The following is a 23,519-nucleotide window of genomic DNA, read 5'->3' as shown; positions in this document are numbered from 1 at the left end:
GCTTGTTAAAAGTTTTCTGAGCCCCATCCCCAGAGATTCTGGGATTTAGTAGGATGGGGTAGGACCCATGCATGTGCATTTCTATCAAGCTCATAGGTGATACCAATGAGCTAGTCCAAGGACCACACTTGGAGTCATACTGGGGTATTGTGTATCTTGATACTCTGCCAAGACCCCATGCTCTAGCTGGTGGGAATATTGGCTGCTAACTGCTCACAGCTGCCTCTCTCACTGGAAATTGCCCTCAGCTGTAGGTAATTATTTTATCCAAGGTTGTCCTCTCCCACTGGGCAACCCAGAACCAATGAGTGGCTGGCTCTAGAGTACAAAGGCCCAGCCTCCTTGCCTCAATTCAGGGTATCTCTGAAAGTGTCCTGCAATTTCCAGAGCTCCCCTGTGAATCTGTTGAAGCCTCAGATTCACTGCAGGTCAGTTTTTTTTCTCTCTGTCCAATCCTACCTCTGTCACAGCCTTCCACACGTATCTCACCGAAACACTCTTCAACAAACCTTCTGCGCACAACTCTCCACCCTAGGGAGTTTTCTCCCCCGTTTCCAGGGAGCCCTAAGTCAGTTGGATTTTATTTTTATTTTACTTTTCTTTTAAACACAAGTGTAGTGCCTTATATTTCCATTTCGTCTTTCCATATTCAGTCTCCAATTTGTTGAAATCTTTTTGGCTCCTGATACTCTTGTCTACTGTATTTGCTACTTCTTCCTGCTTTGTGTCATTGGCAAATTTGATAAGAATGCTATCTACGTCTTCATCCAAGTCACTGATGAAAATATTGAAGAGGACAGAGCTGAGATTAGATTACCCTGAAAAGCTGCCAGAACCTCCTTCCAAGTTGATATGCATCCAATAAACAGCAATGAAGGGAGTCCAGGCCTCAGAGTCAGAGATTTTGGTTTAGAACACCAGCTCCAAGGAGAGGTCAGTAGCTTATACTGATAACTAAAAAGAGCAATATCATTTTAGCTTTCCTATGTTAATAGGCAACTTAGGCACTCCTTACATATTACATATTAATAAATCACATCTCACCATCAAAAACCCCATGAAAATCATAAATAATCATGAATTCGTGGTTATTATTTATTTAGTTTGCCTCAGGATGAAAGTTTTATTTGGGCATTTTGATGGAGGGTTTGTCTCACTTCAATATTTTTAAAAAGAGATTGTGATCATATGGATGTTCAATACCTAACTCAGTTTCACAAGATAGACCTAAAATCACTTGTGATACAGAAGAAAAACAGAACTCCTCAGGAATTGTGTGCGTCGCCATCAGTCTAGGCTATGTAGGTAATGATCTCCACAGGTGCTTGGGGTAGGGTGGGTTGCCTTGTTTTAAATGCTCTGTGGCAGGAGGACACTGGCTGGACACAGAGTGATGTCATGAGTGTCACATTGGGATTTGATGAAGCTAACTGGGAAGCTGAATCTTAGAGGATACTTAGAACACACAATGGCTGCTCTGCATGGGCAAGTGATTTACTGGCCAATGGAAATGGTTTTCCTGTCTTCGGGTGAATACCGACACTAAGCAGCATGGCCAGAGCATTAAGCACTGGCTGGAAGCATGAGGGTACTGCTTTTGTTCCTGGCTATTTAGTAAGTCACCATATACCTCAAGGAAGTATCCCCCCCCCGCCATATTTTTTCTTGAAAAGATATTACCTGCACATTACCTTACTAATAAAAATGTAGTAGGGAATTTTTCAAGGAAAAAAAAAAAAGCTATCTGAAAGTACTTCTGACAGTTAATACGTTGGGAAGAAGTAAAATAAAGATGGGCCAAAAATATATTTACAGCCATAGGATGAAAGGAAATGTTAAAACGTGTGAAGGGTCATTCTCTAGCTCTCAATTTAAAATGTTTCCTTCCACAAATACATTTCACTTTATATCAGGGAAAATGCTTTCAAAATACAAAAGAAGCTTCTAAACAGGAAACAATGGTAGATACAGTATCAAAGCAGAACTTCAAACGGGGTACATTCTGAGCTCAGAAGCAAGATGAAGAACCCCGGGGGTCAGAAAGGGCAGAGAGACAGAAAACGGCACGCAGAGTTGAAGGCACGGGGCTGTGTGGCTCTGGGACATGAAGTCAGCAGTGGCCGTCAGTTGAGACTTCGCTCGGTTTGAGAATCTGAAAATGTTCGGTGCAAGATGAAGGACCGGAGGCAGGCTCTTGGCTTCACTAAGCCAGGGACGGTATCAGGTTTCCCAACTGGTAAAAGGAGGCTGTGCAAAAGCACAGCTGTTGATCAGCACCCAGAACTGCTTACATGACCCCCTTTTGGGGGAGAAACTGAGAAGATGAAATTTCACAAAACTCACCAATATCTGTCTTGCATAATTTTTAGAAATAAGGAATGCATTTAAATTCATCGTTAATAGAAAAAAACCCCTAAATTCCTATTTTATTTATTTATTTTTTAAAGATTTTACTTATTTATTTATTTATTTATTTATTTATTTATTTATTTATTTATTTTTTCACTTAAAAAAAGTATTCTGTGGTGGGAACTGAACATCTTTTTTTTTTCCTTTTAAATTTTATTTTATTATGTTATGTTAATCACCTTACATTACCTCATTAGTTTTTGATGTAGATTTTATTATTTATTAGAGAGAGAGCATGCGCACAAGAGAGAGTGTGAGAGAGAGAACAAAAGCAGGGGCAGGGGCAGAGGGAGAAGCAGACTCCCCACCGAGCAGGGAGGCTGACAGGGGGCTCGATCCCAGGACCCGACCCTGGGATCATGAGCTGAGCCAAAAGCAGATGCTTAACTGACTGAGCCACCCAGGCCCCTAAATTCCTATTTTAAACTGAATAAAGCCAAAAGATCCCTGAACTATAGGTTAGAATGAGATAAAATTACAAGTCAAATGATGATTCTATCCATTTATTAAAATGACTTAATAAAATAAACTCTAGCTCATGTATATATTTTACTAAGTATTTTGAACAAGATTTTTTTTGAGAGTGATAGCGACGCAAAGAAAATTCAAAAATATGAATATCATTGAAAAGTAATATCATGGACACTGTCGCTAACATTAAGGGTCCAATGAAACCAAGTAAGGGAAACTTTCCCCCATTTGTTTTAATTTTAGACACCAAAATATTAAATTTATGAATGAAGATAAGAAAGGTCCATCTGTGACCTATAATTTTCCTTTAGGAAACAATTATAAGTTATCTTTAGTTTTGGAGTCTTTTCATGGGTAAACTGTATGCAGGGGCATTTCCAAGCATCTATTTTGGTGTGCTGGTGGAGCCTGGTCTGGGACTACACTACTGGGATAGAATGCAAATGGCTATTTGGCTACATCACTGGGTAATTTTCCACACCAGTAAATCACCAATGATATGGTTCCAAATCTCTGCCTTTGTGTGCAATCTCTGTAAGCTAAAAACATTCTAATTACTTTAAAGGAGATGACATAAAATGAAGCAGGCAGTGAAGACCAAGAACATTTTAGATCTGTATGGATCACGACACTCCCTGGCCCAGCGCCCCAAGGTTTTGCATTACAGGTATTATATTACCCGATTGTATCATGGTGAGAATTCTTGTGCTTCACAATCAGTTGGAAAGATTGGGTCTCAGCAGTATAAAAAGCAGAGGGCCTTATAACTATATACACATCTCTCTGTTGAAGAGCCAAAAGGAACTTGCTCATACTGCCAAAAGAAGCATACCTAAAGGAGTTGCTAAGGGGTTGGATATTTTAATGCACCAAAGCCTTTTAGTCCTTAAGATGGACTAGATAGTATATTTCGCATGAGAGGGATTAAAAATAGGCGACTCTAAATTGAGAAGTTTGAGCTGGTATCCTTAGAGTCATTTGTTGCTTTAATATTTATGACGATGCTACAAATATATCACAAGCAGTCCCTGACTTAATAAGAGGTTGTATTTTATTTTATTTTTTTTATTTTTTTAAAGATTTTTATTTATTTCTTGAGAGAGAGAGAGAATAGTAGAGAAAGAGCATGAGAGGGAAGAAGGTCAGAGGGAGAAGCAGACCCCCCACTGAGCAGGGAGCCCAATGTGGGACTTGATCCTGGGACTCCAGGATCATGACCTGAGCCGAAGGCAGTCACTTAACCAACTGAGCCACTCAGGCGCCCAAGAGGTTGTATTTTAAACAAACGTCCTGTTAGCATCATATCACATTGTTTACATAGCTTCAAGGGCAGCAGCAAATCTTCACTTTACATTTTGGGGACTAATCCAAAGCCATTTGGTGCCCGACATCTGATTAATTATTTCATTCAGTTCACGATTACTGAGTACAATTACTGAGCAAACACAAGGTGTGGCTATACAATAATACAACAATCTTCTGATGCTCGTAAAATAGTCCCCAGGTAGTTCCAGAAAAAGAATTCTGAAAATGCTTTTATAAGGGCCAGCATTTGTGGATAGAACATAGGCCTCTTTTATGAAGTTCCCATGCCTGTCCCTCTGCTAAACAAACAAGCAAAAATTTTGCCAAACAAGCAAAAATTTGTGATACCATTTGCTTTTCTTGCCTAAAAAAATCAAGTTTATTTATTGACTTGTTTTTATTTTCAGAAAAATTTTGGTATGCTTTTGGGAGTATATCACATATGAAAATATCATCCATCAGGTCTCAGGAGGGAAGAGAGAACTGGGAGCAAAGGGAAACCAGAAGATTAGTTTTAAGGAAAATCACTCTGAGGCCAGCATGAAGGCCAGATGAGTGTGGAGACCCAATGGCTGGGAGCACAGAGCAAAGGCGGTTACAGTCTCTGAGGTAGAATATGGACAAGCTCTAGGATGAGCTGGCAATAGGGATGAAGAAAAGGGGCTAGTTTGTAGAGCAATTTTTGAAGTAGAATTCACATAGTTTAGAAGCCAATTTAATAAATGTATCAAAAAAAAAGTAGAGAAGAGAGAGGGAGGGAAAGGTAGAAGGAATTCTTAGGTTTCCGGTTTTAGAGATGATTAAGTAATTAAACTACACTGAAAATACAGAAACTCCAGCATTGTTTTAGGGGCAGATAATGACTTCTTTAGATATTTTGGAACCTGTAGGATGGGCAGATGGAGACACATGGGAGATGGCTGTAAGTACAGTTCTGGAGATTGGGAGAAAGATGGAAGATGGAAATAAAAACTGAGAAGTCTTAATGGTAGTTGAAACCAACAGATGAAGGTACTTAAAATGTGTATAGGGAAGAGAAAGAATTAAAAATGGAACACCAACATTTAAGGGATGTATAGAGCAAAGATAGACTGTATAGATTATTGTTACAACTCCCAAATTTGTATCTTGAGTCATAACCATTCCTTGGAATTTAAGATTTTATATCCAGCTAAATACGCCATATCTCCACCTGGATGCATGACAGACACATCAAAAGTAACATGTCCCCATCTTCTTCCTAGGATGTGTTGCTTTTTTTCTAAAGATTTATTTATTTATTACTTGACAGAGAGAGAGAGAGAGAGCAGCAGGGGAAAGGGAGAGGGAGATCGAGAATCTCAAGCAGACTCCCTTCTGAGTGCAGAGCCTGACACGGGGCTGGATCTCACAACCCTGAGATCATGACCTGAGCCAAAATCAAGAGTCAGACACTTAACTGACTGAACCACCCAGGTGCCCCAATACATTGCTTTTGATGTCTTCTCCATCTTAGTAAAATGAGTGTCCCATCTTCCAGTTGTTTGGGCAAAAACTCTACAGTCTTCTTGGATTCCTCTGTTTCTTTCACACCTAAATCTAATCCATTAGAAAACTTTTTGGGCTCTGTCCTCAACATAGAGTGGAATCCAACCACTTCTTACTACATTCACTTCTCCTATTCTGACCTAGACCACAGTCATCTCTTGAGGGAATTATGACAACAGTGTCCTAATGGTTTCACTATTTCCCTTCAGTGTATTACAGTAAACAGAGGGGCTAGGTGAGTAACAACATGCCACTCCACTGCTCAAAACCCTCCAAGGGTCCCGTCTCATTCGATGTGAAAGTGACAGTCCTCCAAGGGACCCAGAAGGCCTTATGTAACCAGATTCTTCTTACCTCTCTGAACTCCTTGTCTGCTACACTCCTGCTTGTGTGACCCCTTCCTGGTACACTGGTCTCTTGAGGGTTCATCCAAAAGGCCAAGAAGACTCCTGCCTCATGGCATTGCCACTTACTAGAATCTCCTGAAATGTTTTTCTTCCAATTATCCACGTGGCTGCCATCCTCAGGTCCTTTGCATTTTGTTTAAACGTCACCCTTTCTGTGAGACTTTCCTTAACCACCATATTTAAATAACCACACTTCACTTCCACCACACACACCTATTCTCAGCTCCTTTCCTTCTTTCTTTCCACGTTGCACTTATCACAGTTTAAAATCCCATATATTTAACTTTCTTATTTGTTAATGTCTGTTTTACACCTTCTCCTTCCCCAAATAAAAGTTTCACGAGGGTAGGGATTTTCATTGCCGTATACCAAGTACCAAGAACTGAGCCTGCCTAGCACCGAAATATTCATTGAGTGAGTGAATGAACTCTTATGACATTTTTGACAGATGACATTTACTGAGCTCTTACTATGTACCACGCATTGTGCCAAGGACCTCACTCTTTCTATATGACTAGAAAAACAGGAGAACTGCAAGACAACATCCTTCTGGAAACCAAGGAAGGGAAAGTTTTAACCAGTCTAGTTGATTGATAGGACCAATGTTAAAATGAAGCCGAGTAGATGAATAAATGAAAATAGGGCAGTTAGGGACTGTAAAAGTCACTGATGATCTTAGTGAGCCTTCATTTTCAGTAAAACAAGGGGATGGTGCCAGAGAAGACAGACTGGAGTAGGTCAAGGCATAACCAGGAGCTGAAGAATAGGAATCAGTAATCCCAGTTACTGCTTCAAAAATTCTGATGGTTTCAAGCTGACCAAAAAAAAAAAAAAAAAAAAAAAAAAAAAATTGATGGTAAGGGGAAATAAGCACAGCTGTATAGAAAAGACACTATCCTAAGAAAGTTCTTGTAGAATGAGGGAGACTTCAACATGATGGTTGGCTGAAGGGGAGAAGCAAGAAAAAAAAAAAAGAGAAATTGATGATCCCAAGGGAAAAAAGGAAAACAATTATAAAAAAATATGCCGGAGAATCTGAAAGAGATCCAGTGTCCAGCTGGAATAGCTCTTTGCTGCACCCCTAATAGGGCTCAATATTTTTTCCTTTCCTCGTTTCTTTAAAGTGGAAAAGAGAAAGGACCGAGGAATAGAGAAGCAAGGAGTGACTTACACATGCTTCATGGTTGCCAAAGACAGTGAATACTGGTGACAAATTTTCAGTGTATCAACTATGAATTGTGATTATTAAAATGTGAAATGTGTTACTGGGGGAACAGGAGAATACTGAGGTGTTATTTTGAGGAAGAGCATATTTCCATGTATGTGTGCGGGTGTGTGTGTGTATGCACAGTAGTGTGTGTATGTATACACACACACACACACACACACCCACACACATACACACACTAAACTTTTCCTAGAACCTAGAGAGATTTTTCAGGTATCTGGGAGCTTTTGCAAGGAAGTTCCAGCCATGCTGAAACCTCTGATGCTAGGACCAGGCCCTCTCCTTCATGAGTTTACTCCTGGCCGGTAGGTAAATGTAGAAGCCCTCATATAGCTGCAGACAGACAATTCAGAGTTAATGCTCATTTCTTGTTTAAAGAGTGATCCTGGAATAGAAAGAAGGAAATGAAATCTCATGACAGTGTCATCATAAAGTCATCAGCCAGATGGCAGTCCTTGAAATCTAATCCTTAGAGGCTTCTCACAATCATTTGTAATATCACGTCTAATATTATCTTATTCACCAATTCATATCTATTCGTAGAGGCTGAAAACAAAGAAATGAACTTGGAGAGGCCCTAGTTTCTGGCTTTCTATGTTAACATGGACTCTATCAGGAATCTGATCAGGAAAACAAAATATTTTCCTACATAGGTCACAGTGACGATCTATGTTCTGATCTGAATTGTTAAACTACAGAATTTTGTTGAGAAGTACCCTTTTCTTTTAATCATGCATGGTAGATCAATTCCTTTTAGGCACATGTGGCTATTTGTATTTCTCTATATGAAATGGTAAAGGTCCTATCAAAGCCAGGGTAGAATTCGAAGGTTCTTATGGCCTATTAATAAACTTAAGCTGAACACTAAAATACAAAACAAAGTTAGTTCACTTTTTTAAAGCATTTCATTTATTTATTTGAGAGAGAGAGAGAAAGAGAGGGAGAGAGAGAACGCGTGTCCGTGCAAGCAGGAGGAGAAGAGGGGGAGGGAAAAGGCAGGGGAAAGAATCTCAAGCAGACACTATGCTGAGCATGGAGGCTGACACAGCGCTCGATCCCATGTCTATGAGATCATGACCTGAGCCGAAACCAAGAGTCAGAGCCTTAACTGACTGAGCCACCCAGGTGCCCCAGTTCACTCCTGTTTTTGATTATGTCTCAAAACTACAGCCTGTCAGTATATAATGTCAAGGTTTTTCAAGTTACAATTTTTACGTGTTATTCAACAATTGGAAATGCATTGAAGAGTTTATTGCTTTAAATAGGCTTCTAAAGGTACAGATATTTTGCATGTATTTCTCTATATGACTGAAAGTTTCAGGGCAGGCAGTACATTAGTGTTCTGCAGTAAAGCCTGAACTGTGAGAAATGATGTAACCAGAATTCTTTCGGCGGAGTCCCTTCTACCTAGAAAGTCTTATTTATGGGTACTTTTCAAAGATGTGAGATACTTTTTCTCCATAACCCAAATATCAATGTTCATAATTTCTCCTTTCAAAATTATGTTTATAAGATTAACAACAAAAGTCAAAGTGTTTCTATCCTGTGATAGTTGTAGTTTTCGAGACTTTAAATACCAACTCTACAAAGTGGATAAACAGAAGATATAAAGTATAAACAAGGAAATAAAATAATGTGAACCAACACCTTTTTACTTTTAAGAAATTGTTGTAAGTGTGCCCTATATTGCTTAGCTGGACACAGACAAAGAAGATCTGCAGCAGGACTGCCAACTAATTTTTTGTGATGATGGAAACGCTCTCTTTTGCACTGTCCAATAGGGAAGTCACTAGTTACCTGTGGCTCCTGAGCACTTAAAAGGTGGCTGATGAGATGGAGAAAATGAATTTTAAATTTTATTTAATTTCAATTTATGTTTAAATTGCCACCCTTGGCTACTGGCTACCTCTATTGGACAGCATAAATCTAGAGGAAGATGATGATGTTACTTTCCTCCTAGGTTTACTTGGGCAAGACACTGGATAAAAGGGTCAGAAGACTAAAGATCACATAAAGAGTTTTCTTATTCTTTATCTACCTAGCACAAGATCTATAGGAATGTAAAATAAGAGACGCTGAGAAGCTGTAATCAAATAGAATATGGCTTCATCTGTGTAGTTGACACACATAGCATACACAGAATGTGAACTTCGAGTATAAAGGTGTCATTAGCCAGCGGAGAATCCAGCTCTCCTCAAGACCTTTCACACTGACCAGAACAACCATCAGGCTCAAATGGCCACTGTTTTTCGATCCTCTGTAAATATACTATATAAATACAATGTACATGAATATATGAGCTACATGAATATACTCTATTTACTCAAAGATCTGACTGGTTATCTTTCCAGGGAACGTAATGCTGTCCAGCTGCAGCATGTCAGTTTCCCAGTTTATTCTTTCCATACCCTTTGAGGCAGACATTCTCTACTGGTTGACTCAACCCCAATTATTAGCCACTAGAGGTGGTTTTGTGGCACAGTTCTGATCTTCAACTTCCTGGGAAACCCACTGCTTTCCTGATCCAAGCACCACCCCTTCTCCTTCTTTTTCTTCCTGCTGGAATGCACATGTTCTGAGGGAGACACCAAGAAGAGCATGGAAACTTCAAGGCTGACAATGCTGAGCCTTTGAGCCAATGTCAGCCATCTGCCTACCCCTGAACCACTCATTAAATGAGACAAATGAACCTCTGTTAGGTAAGCTACTGAACTTGGGTTTTCTGTTACTTGAAATGGAAAGCAATCCTAATGGAGACAGTTTTCTTCTGAGTTATGTTATTGGCGCACCAGAACACTTGTAGTTAGTTATTTTTCATTTGTTCATTTACCCACTTAATAATAAATGTGTTGGGGATAGTTACCATGTGCATAGCTAAGTGCAAGGTAATAGGGTGGACAAGCAGCCCATGGGAATACCCTCATGGAGCCAACATTCTCATAACAGACAATGACCAGCAAACACTTAAGTAGTGAGGTAAGCTCTATAATAGAGGGGGCCTAAAGAGTGTGCACTGAAAAGGCTTCCCGAAGGAATTGGCATTTACACTGAGACCTGGATAATGAACAGAACTTAACTAGGTAAAGAGGAAGGAATAATACATATATTTCAGGTCAGAAGGTAGTAGAGAAGACAGAGCGTAGTTACGAGGAAATGAAAATAGCTCAATGTTACTTAATTATGTGTGGGGCACCTGGGAGGGGAGACTGAGTAAGTGCAGAAAATGAGGCTGTAGTTTTAAGGAAAGGCTAAATCACACACAACCTCAAAATCATTTAAAGGAGTATGGACTGTGTTCAGAAAATAATGGATAAGCCACTAAAGGCTTTAAAAGTCAGAGGAGAGTGAGCTCCATAAATATACCATATTTAGAAAGATCAGCCTGCATTTTATGTAGAGAATGGATAGGAAGTGGAGAGACTAGAAGGAGGGACACCAGTTAGGTGAATGATGTAGTCACTCAGGCAAAACCCAACAGTTGAGGAGGAAGGATAAAGAGAAGTGGCTGGATTTGAAAGTGATTTCTGCAGTAAATAGCTTTGTGATAGCTTAGCTATTAGGCTTGTAAAAGGAAGACTCAAGCATGAGTTTCTATTTGGCAACTGACTGGGTTGTGGTAACATTCACTGGAGCGGCATCATGGGAAGAGAAGTAGGCTGCATCTGGAGAAAAAGTTTGGAAGAGGGCAAAGATGAGTTCAGCCTTGGGCTCATTCAGTTTGAGATTCTGGAGGGACATTCAAATGGAAATAAGTCAGTGGGATATGCAGATCTGAAAGTCACAAGATCATTGTCAGCGGCAAATGACATAAATGGATAGTCATCAGTGGACTGAAACGACACAAGTGGATGCATTTTCACAGAGTACATGTGAAAAAGGCACAGGGAAGAATTTTAGAGGCATGAGTCAAAATTAGTTTGGCAGACTTCAGCTTCTGTAGGGGCCAGTGGAAAATGTAATTTGGCTGCTAACATTCTTTTTTTTTTCCTTAAAGATTTTATTTATTTATTTGAGAGAGAGAGAGAGAGAGAGAGAGAGAGAGAGCATGAGAGGGGGGAGGGTCAGAGGGAGAGGCAGACTCCCTGCTGAGCAGGGAGCCCGATGTGGGACTCGATCCCGGGACTCCAGGATCATGACCTGAGCCGAAGGCAGTCGCTCAACCAACTGAGCCACCCAGGCGCCCTTGGCTGCTAACATTCTATCTAACTTTAGCCATTGGAGAAATAACTATATACCTTCTTTAGGTGGTAGAGTTTTAGGGACCAAGTCAAAAAATATAAACTGGAAGCCCCTCCTCTGAAGAATCCAAGACCTTGAGGAAGTGATTAAAAGAAGAGACAGAGCAGCTTGGACATCAGAGGAGCATGGGAGTGTGGAGCTAGGGGGCTTCCAGAAAGAGCTGCACAGATGGGATAGGACCTCCCTGAGGCCCTAGGTTTGTACCAGAAACAAGTTTTCTTTTTGGCCCCTTCTTAGCTTATATTCCTTAAACTCACCAAACTGATTTCTGATCTTAATTTGCTTTCCCAAAGAAGAGGCTTCTCGTTGACAAACAAGCACTTCCCATTGAGATCTAACTATTGAGCTTCTGATACCACTGGCTCACATATGCCTAAGTCTTCCTGAGCCTAATCTGCCCTTATTTAACTCAACAGATACCAGATCTATATTTGAATTGGAAAATTCAAACCTTGCCACTGAGAGGAGGCAGTAACTTTAAGAATTTTTTTTTCCAATTATCACTCCCCTATTCAAGCTTGTCCTCTTTCCACCACGGTCCATGTGATAGGGCCCCGAAAGTAACTCCCAGCTTCAGGTTGAAACTTCTTTTCCATGGTCATCTGAACACCCACTATCTGGAATTCAAGACTAGAGCTGCTCTCTTCCCTCAGGGCCACCGATGTAAATCCAGTGTCGCAGGAGTTTTCACTCTTTAATTCCTAACTCAGTCTCAAGATTTACTTGCTTTCTCAGTTTCTGCATATCAGTAGCTTGTTACTCCTAAGAGTTTCTGCTCTTCAAAATCTGTTGGTTTTTCTCCCCCTGATGGAGGCCTTTTCTTCTTAATAAAGGCCACCTGACATCTTCAGTAATTCATGTCATCTTCTGGAATTTATTTACATTTCACTGTGGCTTTCCTCATCACGGTACAGGTACTCTTTTTGCCCTTGGTTTTTACTTTAAGATTCTATCTATTTACTTGAGAGAGAGCGAGAGAGTGCATAAGCAGTGGGGAAGGGTAAAAGGAGAGGGAGAAGCAGACTCCCCCCTGAGCAGGGAGCCCGACTCGGGGGCTGGATCCCAGGACTCCTGGGATCATGACCTGAGCTGAATTGTCCCTGTTTTTTGACAGAACTAAAAATAAGTATCCAATAATCCTTAAGTTACCATAGCATGAACAAGGTAACTACATTATGCAAAGAGAGTCATCATTCAACAAGTATTTCCCAGCTCCGCATTGTATCACTTGGTTCAGGACCTCAGGATGTGTCAAATAAGAAAGAGGGTCTTTCAAACCATGAAGGATTCTGGACTCCAGCAAACACACTGAGGGTTACAGAAGGGAGGGGGATGGGGGAATGGGGCAGCCGGGTGATGGGTGTTAAGGAGGGCACATGTTGTGATGAGCGTTGGGTGTTATACGCAAATAATGAATCGTTGAACACTACATCAAAAACTAATGATGTACTGTATGTTGGATAACTGAACACAGTTTAAAAAAAAAGAAAGAGGGTCTCTGTCCTTAGGGAGTTTAGACTAATATGAAGGACAAACATTAAACAGTTAGTTACATAATTCAGGTTTTTATTTAAAATTAGGACACGTGCTATTAAAAGAAAAGCACTTGGGGTTAAAGGAGTGCATAATAAGGACACAGAATCTACTTTGAGGAGATAGTATCTCTAAGAGCTGTTAATTTTCATTGATACGGAAGGGGAAATGAAGTTCTGAGTCATGTTACACTGCACGGATTTTCTCATTGAGTATGTGGAGTGAGATACAATGTTGGCACCATGGACAGCTATAATCCCATCATGAAACGCCAAGCAACTTCCTTGTCAGATTAAGAATGGGGCAGCATGTGTCACTATGGAATAGAATATTTCTTTGTATAGAGTTCTCAAAACATATTGACACATGGCTCTTCTGGCTATAAATCAGTATTTTTGTTTGTCTAAACTCTTAGTTATATCATTGCCTGGGCAAATCACTTAATTTCACCAGTCTTCAGGTCCCTCACCTTTAAAATTCTAGAGGATATAGGTAAGCCTGCGTATTTGCTTGGCATTTGTCACCTTGGATCCTCTGAAGGCCCAGTTTAGCAGGATTAGGAAAACAAATCTACATGGTCCACCCGGTGTCACCACCCATCCATCATGGCAGCCAACACTAGTTTCAGAAATAATGTCATTCATACCTTTTATGAATGCTTGCCCAAGAGGCATTGATGTTCTCTGTTATCATGTGAACTTTTCTGGTATCATCTGCAGAATAATCCCGGAGAAGTTTCAGTGCCAAATCATTTGCAACATCTACATTTATCTGCCACTGGCGGAGGTCTTTGGCCAACTGCTGTGGATGCATATGGGAAAGAAAATGAATGTCAGTTTTCTCTGAAATCTTGAGTTGTAGTTTCTTAAAATTTTTCATAAATAGCTTTTGAATCCTCAGGTCAGAATATGTCTACATGATTACTTTTAACCTACCACGTGACTTAGTCAATCATGACTGTATAAACTAACCCACTTTTCATGACAAAACTTTTCAAATGCCTCATCTTGAGCAATACTCAGTATCGGGTATTTCAATTTAGTGGCAATTAATTGGAAATCAACTGGGTTTAATTATTTTTTTCATGGGAGACAACAAACTATAAAAATTAGCTCCCATATAATTGTTGAGTATGGGACATACCAAAATCTGAACAGAAAAGCAAAACTAATGTATTTCTTTCCCTCTTCATTAAATTGTTGAATTGTTTATGTAATTAGTGCCATCTACTGGCATTCAACTACAGCTGCATATAGAAAATATCACACATCAAAAGAACAGTACTGTTATTCTAGTTGCGAACGTTTCCAAAGGACCAGTTTATTCATAATACTTTAATAAATATCCTCCTTTAAAATTAGAATAAAATTTCCAATGTAAGAATCTTGCTAAACCAAATGACCTACGTTTTCTTGTTTGTCTCTGACAACTGAGTATTATCAAGCTCTGTCTTTCATCACTTGATATACCACATATAAAATAAGTAAACCAATAATAGGTTTATCTGGAAACAGCTAACCCCGGCTATAAGTGCATGGAGGAGGCTTCTAAAGCATTAAGATGATATTAAATTGCTAAGGTGGTTATATCAAATCCAACATAGTGGTTTAAGCCACTGATAAAGGGACAGAGGACTAGGAATAAGCAATTCAAACAAGAGAAAGAATAAAAGATGTCCATTTTAAAAATTAACTTAAAAAATAAAAAATAGAGCATTAAATCAAGACAGTGATGGTATAATTTGACACCAATTAAATTAATAAAAAATAAGACCCAACGCTGGAAGGGCTGTGGTAAAACTAGCATATCCATGTACTACTGCTGGGAACAGTATCTAGCAGGACAATCTGGCAAAAGATATCAAGTGACATACAAATGCTTACTCCCACTGACTTAACTATTGTACTTTTGGTATTTTCTCCTAATAAAATATTTAAAAGAAGAGAAATACATTATAGGAATAAAGACCTTCATTAACTAATATAGTACAAAAGAGAAAATTTCAGTGTTTAATGAGAGGACATTAAACTAACACAATACGTCAACCCAATGGTCTAACGTGCAATAAATGGGCATCAAAGTCATACGTAACAAACAAAACACAATTTCTATCTATATTGAATTTCTTAAATCTGTTAAGTCATGAACTAGAAGGGGAACACAGGAAATTGAAATGAATTGGTGTTTCTGAAGAATAGTCATTTTTGTTTTAATATTTGTTCTTTCATGTTGGTATGCTGTTTATATAATAAAAATCAAACAAGAGTAATTCTACCGTAGTTCCAGTATGTTTGGGTGGACTCCTATTCCTTGAAAATGTATAATGTATATATAATCTGGCATTTCTCAGTTAACTAGAACATTCTATTCTCAAATCAAAAGAAATAATTGTATTTGTTGCATATAACAAGTAGAGCCAAATAACCAAATTAGTACCAAGCATCTAAAGCCAATATCACTAACTTTTGCTATGAAAGGAAAAAGGGAGAGAATTTTTAAAGGTATAGAGAATAGTTGCTACACTACAAACCAATTAAAATGTATCCTTGTGGAATGTCTGTCTTTCCTTATGTACTCATTTTCTCAAGCCCTGTGGCTCTTATTTTCTACTTTTCGGATCCTCACACTATTCAAAAGCCTTTCTGAGGTGAAACATACCCCCTGAAGGCTTTCGCTTTCTAGAAATATCCTAAGGTACAAAATGACCTTTCCATCCCTTCCCCTCTTTACTTAAGCCAAACCTACAGTGTTAAAGTAATATGCACTGTAACTGGGCCTTTTTATCCATAAGATGGTGTTTGCATTTTTAAAGAAGAGTTTATTATCCATCATCTATTCAATCTCTAATTGGTAGCATAAGAATGCATGAAACTGAGACCTATGACTTGGTTACATTTTTCCAAGTTAATTCCTTTTTAGGGATACCTTTTTTTCTATTAAAGAAATATGATAAAGCAACATTAGAGCATTAAAATTTTAATAAATATAATTAAAATCACTTACTTTACCTAAGAAAGATAATCTTGGAAGCCACCACTCACTCATGGGTTGCTATTTGAAAAGTCTAGAGGAAAAAGGATACACCCTGTGGTTCTAATCTATAGATCTTAAAAAAATACCCAGAAGTTTAAGTTGAAAACTATGCTCGAATTTTCCAAAATCTGGAAGGAAATATCAAGCTAAAGTTAGAGACTTCATAGTAAACAGGTAAAAGAGTGAGGCTTGATTTCAAACCAGAGCTTTTTGATAAACTTTAATTCTTGAAAGACCAAAAAAAAAAAAAAAACCAAAAAACCCACAAGTGATATATTTTTCTTCAAATTTGTATTCACATTGAAATTGAGATTTTTCTATCTACGGAAATCTTGACTGAGCTCTAACCCTCACTGTATACTGCCCAGGATTTATGAGGATGTAGGATTAAAAAGAAGAAATCCCACTGACCTTGAGCAACACTGACAGGGCAAAGGTCCTTATCTCAACTCTAAGGTTCTCAACAACAGCGTTCTTGTCTCCCTTCTTAAAAACATTCACCTGAACAGACGGTTTCCCTTCCTTCAAATATGTTGACCAACCTGGATTTTAACCAAGTTGTCTTTCAGACTACAAACAATGACCTTGACCAGTTTTGCCTACTACTGTGAAATTTACTACTGGGATAACTCCAAGCCACAGAAGGAGTGTAAATTCAAAAATACAATAGAATTCACACACACTCCTTTTTATTTCCGAATTCTATTTACAATGGTATACACTACAGGGAATTGTTTGTATGGTGATCACAGTGTGTGAAGAAATTTGAAATACTGTGAACACAAGCCTATAAAAAAAGATGATTTTTGTGGGTGCATATATACGTGGGTGGCGTTTTCCATGAAGAATATAAAATGCTAAATCCCCAAAAGACTGTGTCCCCAACCAGGAAAGAAATATTTTATATTCAAACCTAATATGGTGCTGATATTTTATACACAGTATTTTAGGCAGAAAAATGACTGTCAGCTATGGGACAACCTGAATTACTTTCAAGAACTTTGAGTATTAAAAGTTTTTCATTTTAATGTTTGCCTTTCCTTATTTTTTATTTGTAAGAATTCTTTTTAGGGATACTGACTCTGCATGGGAGAAAACAAGGAAGGGAGAGAGAGAGTAGTTAGAAGTTTGGGCCTGCTGTGTTGGAATCCCAGCTTGATCACTTCCTAGTCGTGTGACAAACGGGAAAGTTAATTGTCCTCTTTGTGTTTGTTTCCTTCTTTCCCAAATGGGTGTATTAACAGCGTCTACCTCGAAAGATTATCATGAGGGTTCATTTAGAAAATCCAGGGAATACATTTAGAATGGTGACTGGTGCATTCAAAGCATTCAGTAAATAGTAGCTATAATCATTGTGATTATTACTACCCTTTCTATTACTACTACTCCTACTCATACTAATTCTACTGCTACTACTACTATTTTGAATAAACCCCCCTATATTCACCCCAGGGTAAGCCTCTACTGAACGCAAAGCAAGGGACCCACTGTTTTATAGACATTGTCTATAATGCTGCAGCTTATCTAAAAGGCTCCCTTTAATTCAGGAGATAAATGTGAGTCCGCAGACTTAAAATTAAAAATTTCAGGTTGAGTGTTGTTGAGGTTTTCTTATAAAACATGTTTTGGGATGGTCACCTACAAATGAAATTACCATTTGTTCCAGATGAACTAGAGTTTAACATTTTTAATGACTGTGACTCAAAGGAGCTTCACGAAAGGCACTACGGAGTAATGAAAAGACATCTTCCCAGGAAGTCTTGTTTGGCCCTTGTTTGCTGTTTGATCTTAAGAACGTCATTAACCTTCTGAGTCCCAGTTTTGTTGTGTGTAAAATCGGATGGAGTGACTTATTCTGCCTGTGCCTCAGGTTTGTCATAAGGCCAAACTCAAAACTGCTCGGAAAATTATAAAATAGGATCCTAATATATTTACGGACAAAAAGTCCTACATACTGGGTTTCTCTGTTTTGCTTAGGATACCGTGTTGGCATACCTAAACTAAGAAATTCATTTAAAAAAAATCTAGTTCTGTGAGCTAACAGCGGAAGAGCTTCTTAGCTTTTAGATCCGTTCTCTGGCAATCTCCTACTCTACTCAGTATTGCAGATGAACTAACCCCTCGGCGGATGAGAATTTCCCAGGATTTCTTGTTAGTTGGCTTCTAGATGGGTTAGGCCAGTGAGAGGTCTCAGTAGAACATGTAAGAGCAGGAGGAAGGGGGAAACTCAAGTATATTTTCTCCTCTCTATGTGGGCAGAGCCTTCTTCATGTCTCCATTTCCTAAGGAACAGCCCTTCCCTTTGTAGTGTCAGGACCCTCTGTGCAGCCTCCACAGCAGTTGAGTAAGCACCAGATGGTTCTGGTTTCTGGACTTTGGTAACACTGGTTGGCCCTCCTGCCTTTGAGGTGGCCAACAGCTTCCTGATATTGCCAACCTCCAAGCTGCCCTACTGTCTCCTACTGGGTTTCTCAGGTCTTCCATTAGCCATGGAACCAGTCATCGATATTAAATTTCCTCTGAAATATCTAGGGTGGTTTCCAGACTGAACCCTGAGGATCCAAACTGGAAGAAATCTCAAAGCAAATGGGCCCTGCCTACAATGACACAGTTTAACATAACAAGCATACATTTCATTAAACAGAGATGACATCTTGCATCCTTCTCTTTAGTCTCAGAGGAAGAGGTGATCCTTGTGCTATGGGAAGCAGATCCCTCCGTCTGGACACTCATCTCTTCTGGGATCTTTGTGTCTTTTCAGTCTCTTGTCTCTCTGGAGGGTCTTTCTCCACAGCCTTCAAACATGAGTCCCCCCGCCAACCCATGCATCTCCAAACAACAACAACAATAAAACCTGCTCTCTGTCCTCTGTCACAATTAAGCTCCTTAGAAGGCAAATGTTCACTTGTTGTCTCAACCGGATTTCATTCCTGCCCCTCTACAACTCATCAAAATCAGGCTTTTGCCAACAGCACCCCACTAAAACTATTCTGACACGTCACTGCTGTAAATTGGATTAGTGGACCCAATTCTTTACCCCAACCTATACCCATGCCCTTTGCTATTTAACTTTTAATTTCCTGCTACAGAAGGTAGAGTTGAGTTTCTGGCCTTTGTCAGTGACCTAATCCTCCACTGTCGCTGCCTTAATTTAGGCTCTCATTATTTCTTGCTTGGATTCTCCAACAACCTTTTTATTGGTTCCTTTTCTCCATCTCAAACCAGACCTTCCATCATCAAACAGCTGCTTAAGTGATATTTTTGAAATGTAAATAGAACCATATCACTCCTCTGTAAAAACTTTCAATGGCTCCCTCTTACCTACAAGACAAAATCCAAACCTCTCTCCTTAGATTACAAGGCTCTTCAATATAGGACCCCCACCTACACATCCACTTTCATCTTTTGTTACCCCCTTTCCTCTTCTCCAACCCAATCCCATAATTGTCCATCCAATAATACAAAAACCTTGAGAGGTTAAGTGACCTGTTGAAGGTGGCAAAGCTAATCAGTGAAAGAGGCATCACAAAAATGCAAGTTTCTTGACTCCAATATTCAGGGTTCAATCTAGTTAAAGAAGATACACTTCCATATAACGGAATTTAATGCAAATGATTGGGCTTATTATAACTGAACACTGAAGAATATAAAATAGTCTCCTTGATGATTATAGCATGATTGGAAAAGTATTGTGTACAATAAAGTAAGACATTGCCAAACAAAGACAGCAGAAAAAAAATACAGATTTAGTTTATTAAAAAAAATCACTAAACAATTTAGTTGTAAGTATGAATTAATGTTCTATAAATCTCTATTGGGAAAGAGAAACAGTCTTTCTTGCTTGTGTGAATTAAAATGACCTATGAAACCTCTTCATGGATTTATAATAGAAATGTTAAAATATCTGTAAGGAAGCTATTTCAAAAGTAAAGCCTCTCACCATTAACTTCAAGATTCATCTATTAAACCTCTGACATTACCAAACATCTCTGTCTCAGAAGGTAACACTCTATACAGGGGATACTATTTAAGAAAATGGCCCTCATTTTCCAGCTTACTGGAAATGATTAATCTTTTCAATAGCTTTGAGGACTACATACCAAAGTTGTTACTTTTTTGTCCTTTCAACAATGACTACAAGCTGAGAGCAGGCTAGTAAATGTGTTATCAGCCAACCCATTAGAGTTCCATTATTTTCTGTCTTACATGGCTTCATGTAATGAATTTTCATAATTAAACTAATGGCATACAATTTATTTTCCTCCCTCTTTAGTTTCAGGCCCCATTTCTCTTCCAGCTTCTTTGGAATAAGTTTTATACAAAAAGAAGGGAGGAGAGCCCTCCAAGTACTTCATTACCTTAATTTCATTATGACATTTTAGAAAGCATTTTCTTTATCTGGGCTCTCTCTTTAATTTGCTGACTTTATTAAAAGGCTTAAGTAGTGTTGTAATTAAGAAATCACCCAGCTACCCCAGGCATCTAAGAGAAGTCTGGTGGAGAGGGTATGGAAATGGTTGGGTGGAAATGGCTCCAGAGACAATGACAGAGGATAGATCCCCAGAAAGTGGCATTTTTCTTGGCTATTTTTCAAACCCCATGAGCCTACTGTGGTAGAATACATTATTGCCCACAAACATTCAGTGCCCTTTCATGCCATCCGCACCTCCATTGAATCAGGGATGGCTATGTAACTGATTAGGGCTGCTTGTCACTTACAGGCAGAAGGTTTATGAACTGATGGCATTATTCCTGTTCTCTGCCTCTTTAATCATGGAAGTATATATCAAGACTCAGCTGTTATCAGCCTTGGTGACTAAGCTAAGTAGAACCCTCTTGATAACTCAGCTGTTATCAGCCTTGAGTGACTAAGCTAAGTAGAACCCTCTTGTGAATCTACAATAGACACATAACATGAGTAAAATAAAAAATTTGTGTTAAGCCTCTAGATCTGAAGGTTGTTACTGTGGTATAACTTAGACTATCCTGACAGATACAGCTAGTCAGGTACAATCCTCTCTCCAGAAGGGCAATTCTATCTTCTCCAAAAAGTCTGGGGCCAGGGCCAGGGATAGAATAAACTAGTATAATGACTCATAGAGAATAGGTTCTGTTGCTAATATATGTTGAGAAATTACATTTTTTAAAGATTTTATTTATTTATTTGACAGAGAGAGACACAGCGAGGGAAGGAACACAAGCAGGGGGAGTGGGAGAGGGAGAAGCGGGCGTCCCACAGAGCAGGGAGCCTGAAGTGCGGCTCGATCGCAGGACCCTGGGATCACGACCCGAGCCAAAGGCAGACACCCAATGACTGAGCCACCCAGGCACCCTGAGAAATTACATTTCTAAAGCAGTTTATAAACTTGAAGAAACAGGAAAAGATCTGTAGTCTCAATGACATGTAGAAACATGCCTTTTGAAAGCAATTTTGAGATATAATTCACATGGCATAAAATCTACCCATTTTAAGTGTATAATTTAGTGGTTTTTAGTATACTCAGAGTTGTGAAGCCATCACCACAATCTAATTTTTTAAAAGATTTATTTATTTATTATTTTAGGGGGAGGGGAAAGGGCAGAGAGAGAGAGTTTCAAGCAGAGTCCCTGCTGAGCCCAATGTGGGCTGGATCCATGACCCGGAGATTATGACCTAGGCCGAAATCAGGAGTTGGACCCTGAGATCATGACCTGAGCCAAAATCAAGAGTCAGACGCTCAACTGACTGAGCCACCCAGGAGCCCCCACAATCTAATTTTGGAACACTTTCTTCAAACCCAAAAGAAACCCTGTACCATTAACAGTCACATTCCATTGTCCATTCTCTCTCTCCCCTAGCCTTTGCTGGATATTTCATACAAATGGACTCATACAATATGTGTTCTTCTGTGATTGGCTTCTTTCACCCAGCATAATGTTTTTGAGGTTCATCCATGTTATAGCAGGTACAGTGTTTTATTAATTTTTGTTGCCAAATAATATTCAATTGCTGGATATGCTACCTTTTAAGAAACCATTCCTTAGTTGATAAACAAGGGTTTTTTCCACTTTTCGGCTATCACAAATAACTCTGCTACAAATATCTGTATAAAGGTTTTGTGTGGATGTACGTTTTTCTTTCTCTTGGATACATACCTGAGTGTGGCACTGTCATGTCAGATAGTAGCTTCATGTTTAATAGCTACAGGAACTGCTAAACTTTTTTCCAAAGTTGTAACATTTTACATTCCCAACAGCAATGTATGAGGTTACAATTATTCCACGTTCTTGTCAACACTCATTATCGTCTTTCTTATTTCAACCATCCTAGTGATTATGAAGTGGTATCTCACGGTTTTCATTTGTATTTTCCTAATAACTAATGATGTTGATCATCTTTTCATGGGCTTATTGGCCATTTGTACATCTTCTTTGAAGAACTATTATGATCCTTTGTCGATTTGTAATTGGGCTATCTTTTTGTTCTTGTTGAGTTATAAAGTTCTTTATGTATTCTGGATACAAGGCCCTTATCAGATATTTGCAAATATTTTCTCCCATTCTGTGGGTTGTCTTCAAACTTTCTTTATGACATCACTTGCCGCACAAAAGTCTTTAATTCTGATGAAGTCTAACTTACATATTTGTTCTTTTGTCACTCTTGCTTTTGGTGTCATATACAAGAAAACATTGCCTAACTCATAATACTCATATGTTGTCTTATAACAGTTTTAAAGTTTTAGTTCTTGGGGTACCTGGGTGGCTCAGTCAGTCAAGCATCTGACTCTTGATTTCGGCTCAGGTCATGATCTCAGAGTCTTGGGATCAAGCCCCATGTTGCTCCATGCTCAGCGGCGAGTCTGCTTGAGGATTCTTTCCCTCTGCCTCTGCCCCTCTGCACCCCCCCAAAATAAATAAATATATCTTTTAAAAAATAAACTTTTAGTTCTTATATTTAGCTCTATCATAATCCATTTAAGAGTTCATTTTTGTGTCTGGTGTTATGTGGGGTCAAACTTCATTATTTTGTATGTGAATATTTAGTTATCCAAGCACAAGGGTTTAAAAAGACTATTCTTTCACCAGTGAATTGTCTTAGCAATCTTGTCAAAAATCAATTGACCTTAAAAGCAAGGTTTTACATCCAGACTTTGAATTTTATTCCATCGATCTACATTTCTTTAATTTCTTTTATTATGTTATATTAATCACCACACATTACATCATTAGTTTTTGCTGTAGTGTTCCATGATTCATTGTTTGCATACAACACCCAGTGCTCCATTCAGTAATGTGCCCTCTTCAATACTCATCACCAGGCTAACCCATCCCCATACCCCCCCCAGAACCCTCAGTTTGTTTCTCAGAGTCCATAGTCTCTCATGGTT

At 38.9% G+C, this 23,519-nt stretch overlaps 1 protein-coding gene across 2 annotated transcripts in view; it reads right to left on the bottom strand.

Annotated features, from left to right (window-relative positions):
* DMD (dystrophin) overlaps positions 1–23,519 on the bottom strand; it is a 2,222,747-nt gene that overhangs the window by 503,730 nt on the left and 1,695,498 nt on the right. For both annotated transcript variants that reach the window (XM_073901937.1, XM_025857655.2), the window contains exon 54: positions 13,766–13,920. In XM_073901937.1, coding sequence (XP_073758038.1) covers positions 13,766–13,920 — 155 coding nt within the window. The remainder of the gene's footprint in view (positions 1–13,765; positions 13,921–23,519) is intronic.

This window comes from Callorhinus ursinus, unplaced genomic scaffold (genome assembly GCF_003265705.2).
Source record: "Callorhinus ursinus isolate GAN/ISIS: 27379988/994484 unplaced genomic scaffold, GSC_fseal_2.0 scaffold16, whole genome shotgun sequence".
Lineage (NCBI taxonomy): Eukaryota > Metazoa > Chordata > Mammalia > Carnivora > Otariidae > Callorhinus > Callorhinus ursinus.
The sequence above is the reverse complement of the archived record's forward strand: the minus strand, read 5'-3'. Positions and strand labels throughout refer to the sequence as shown.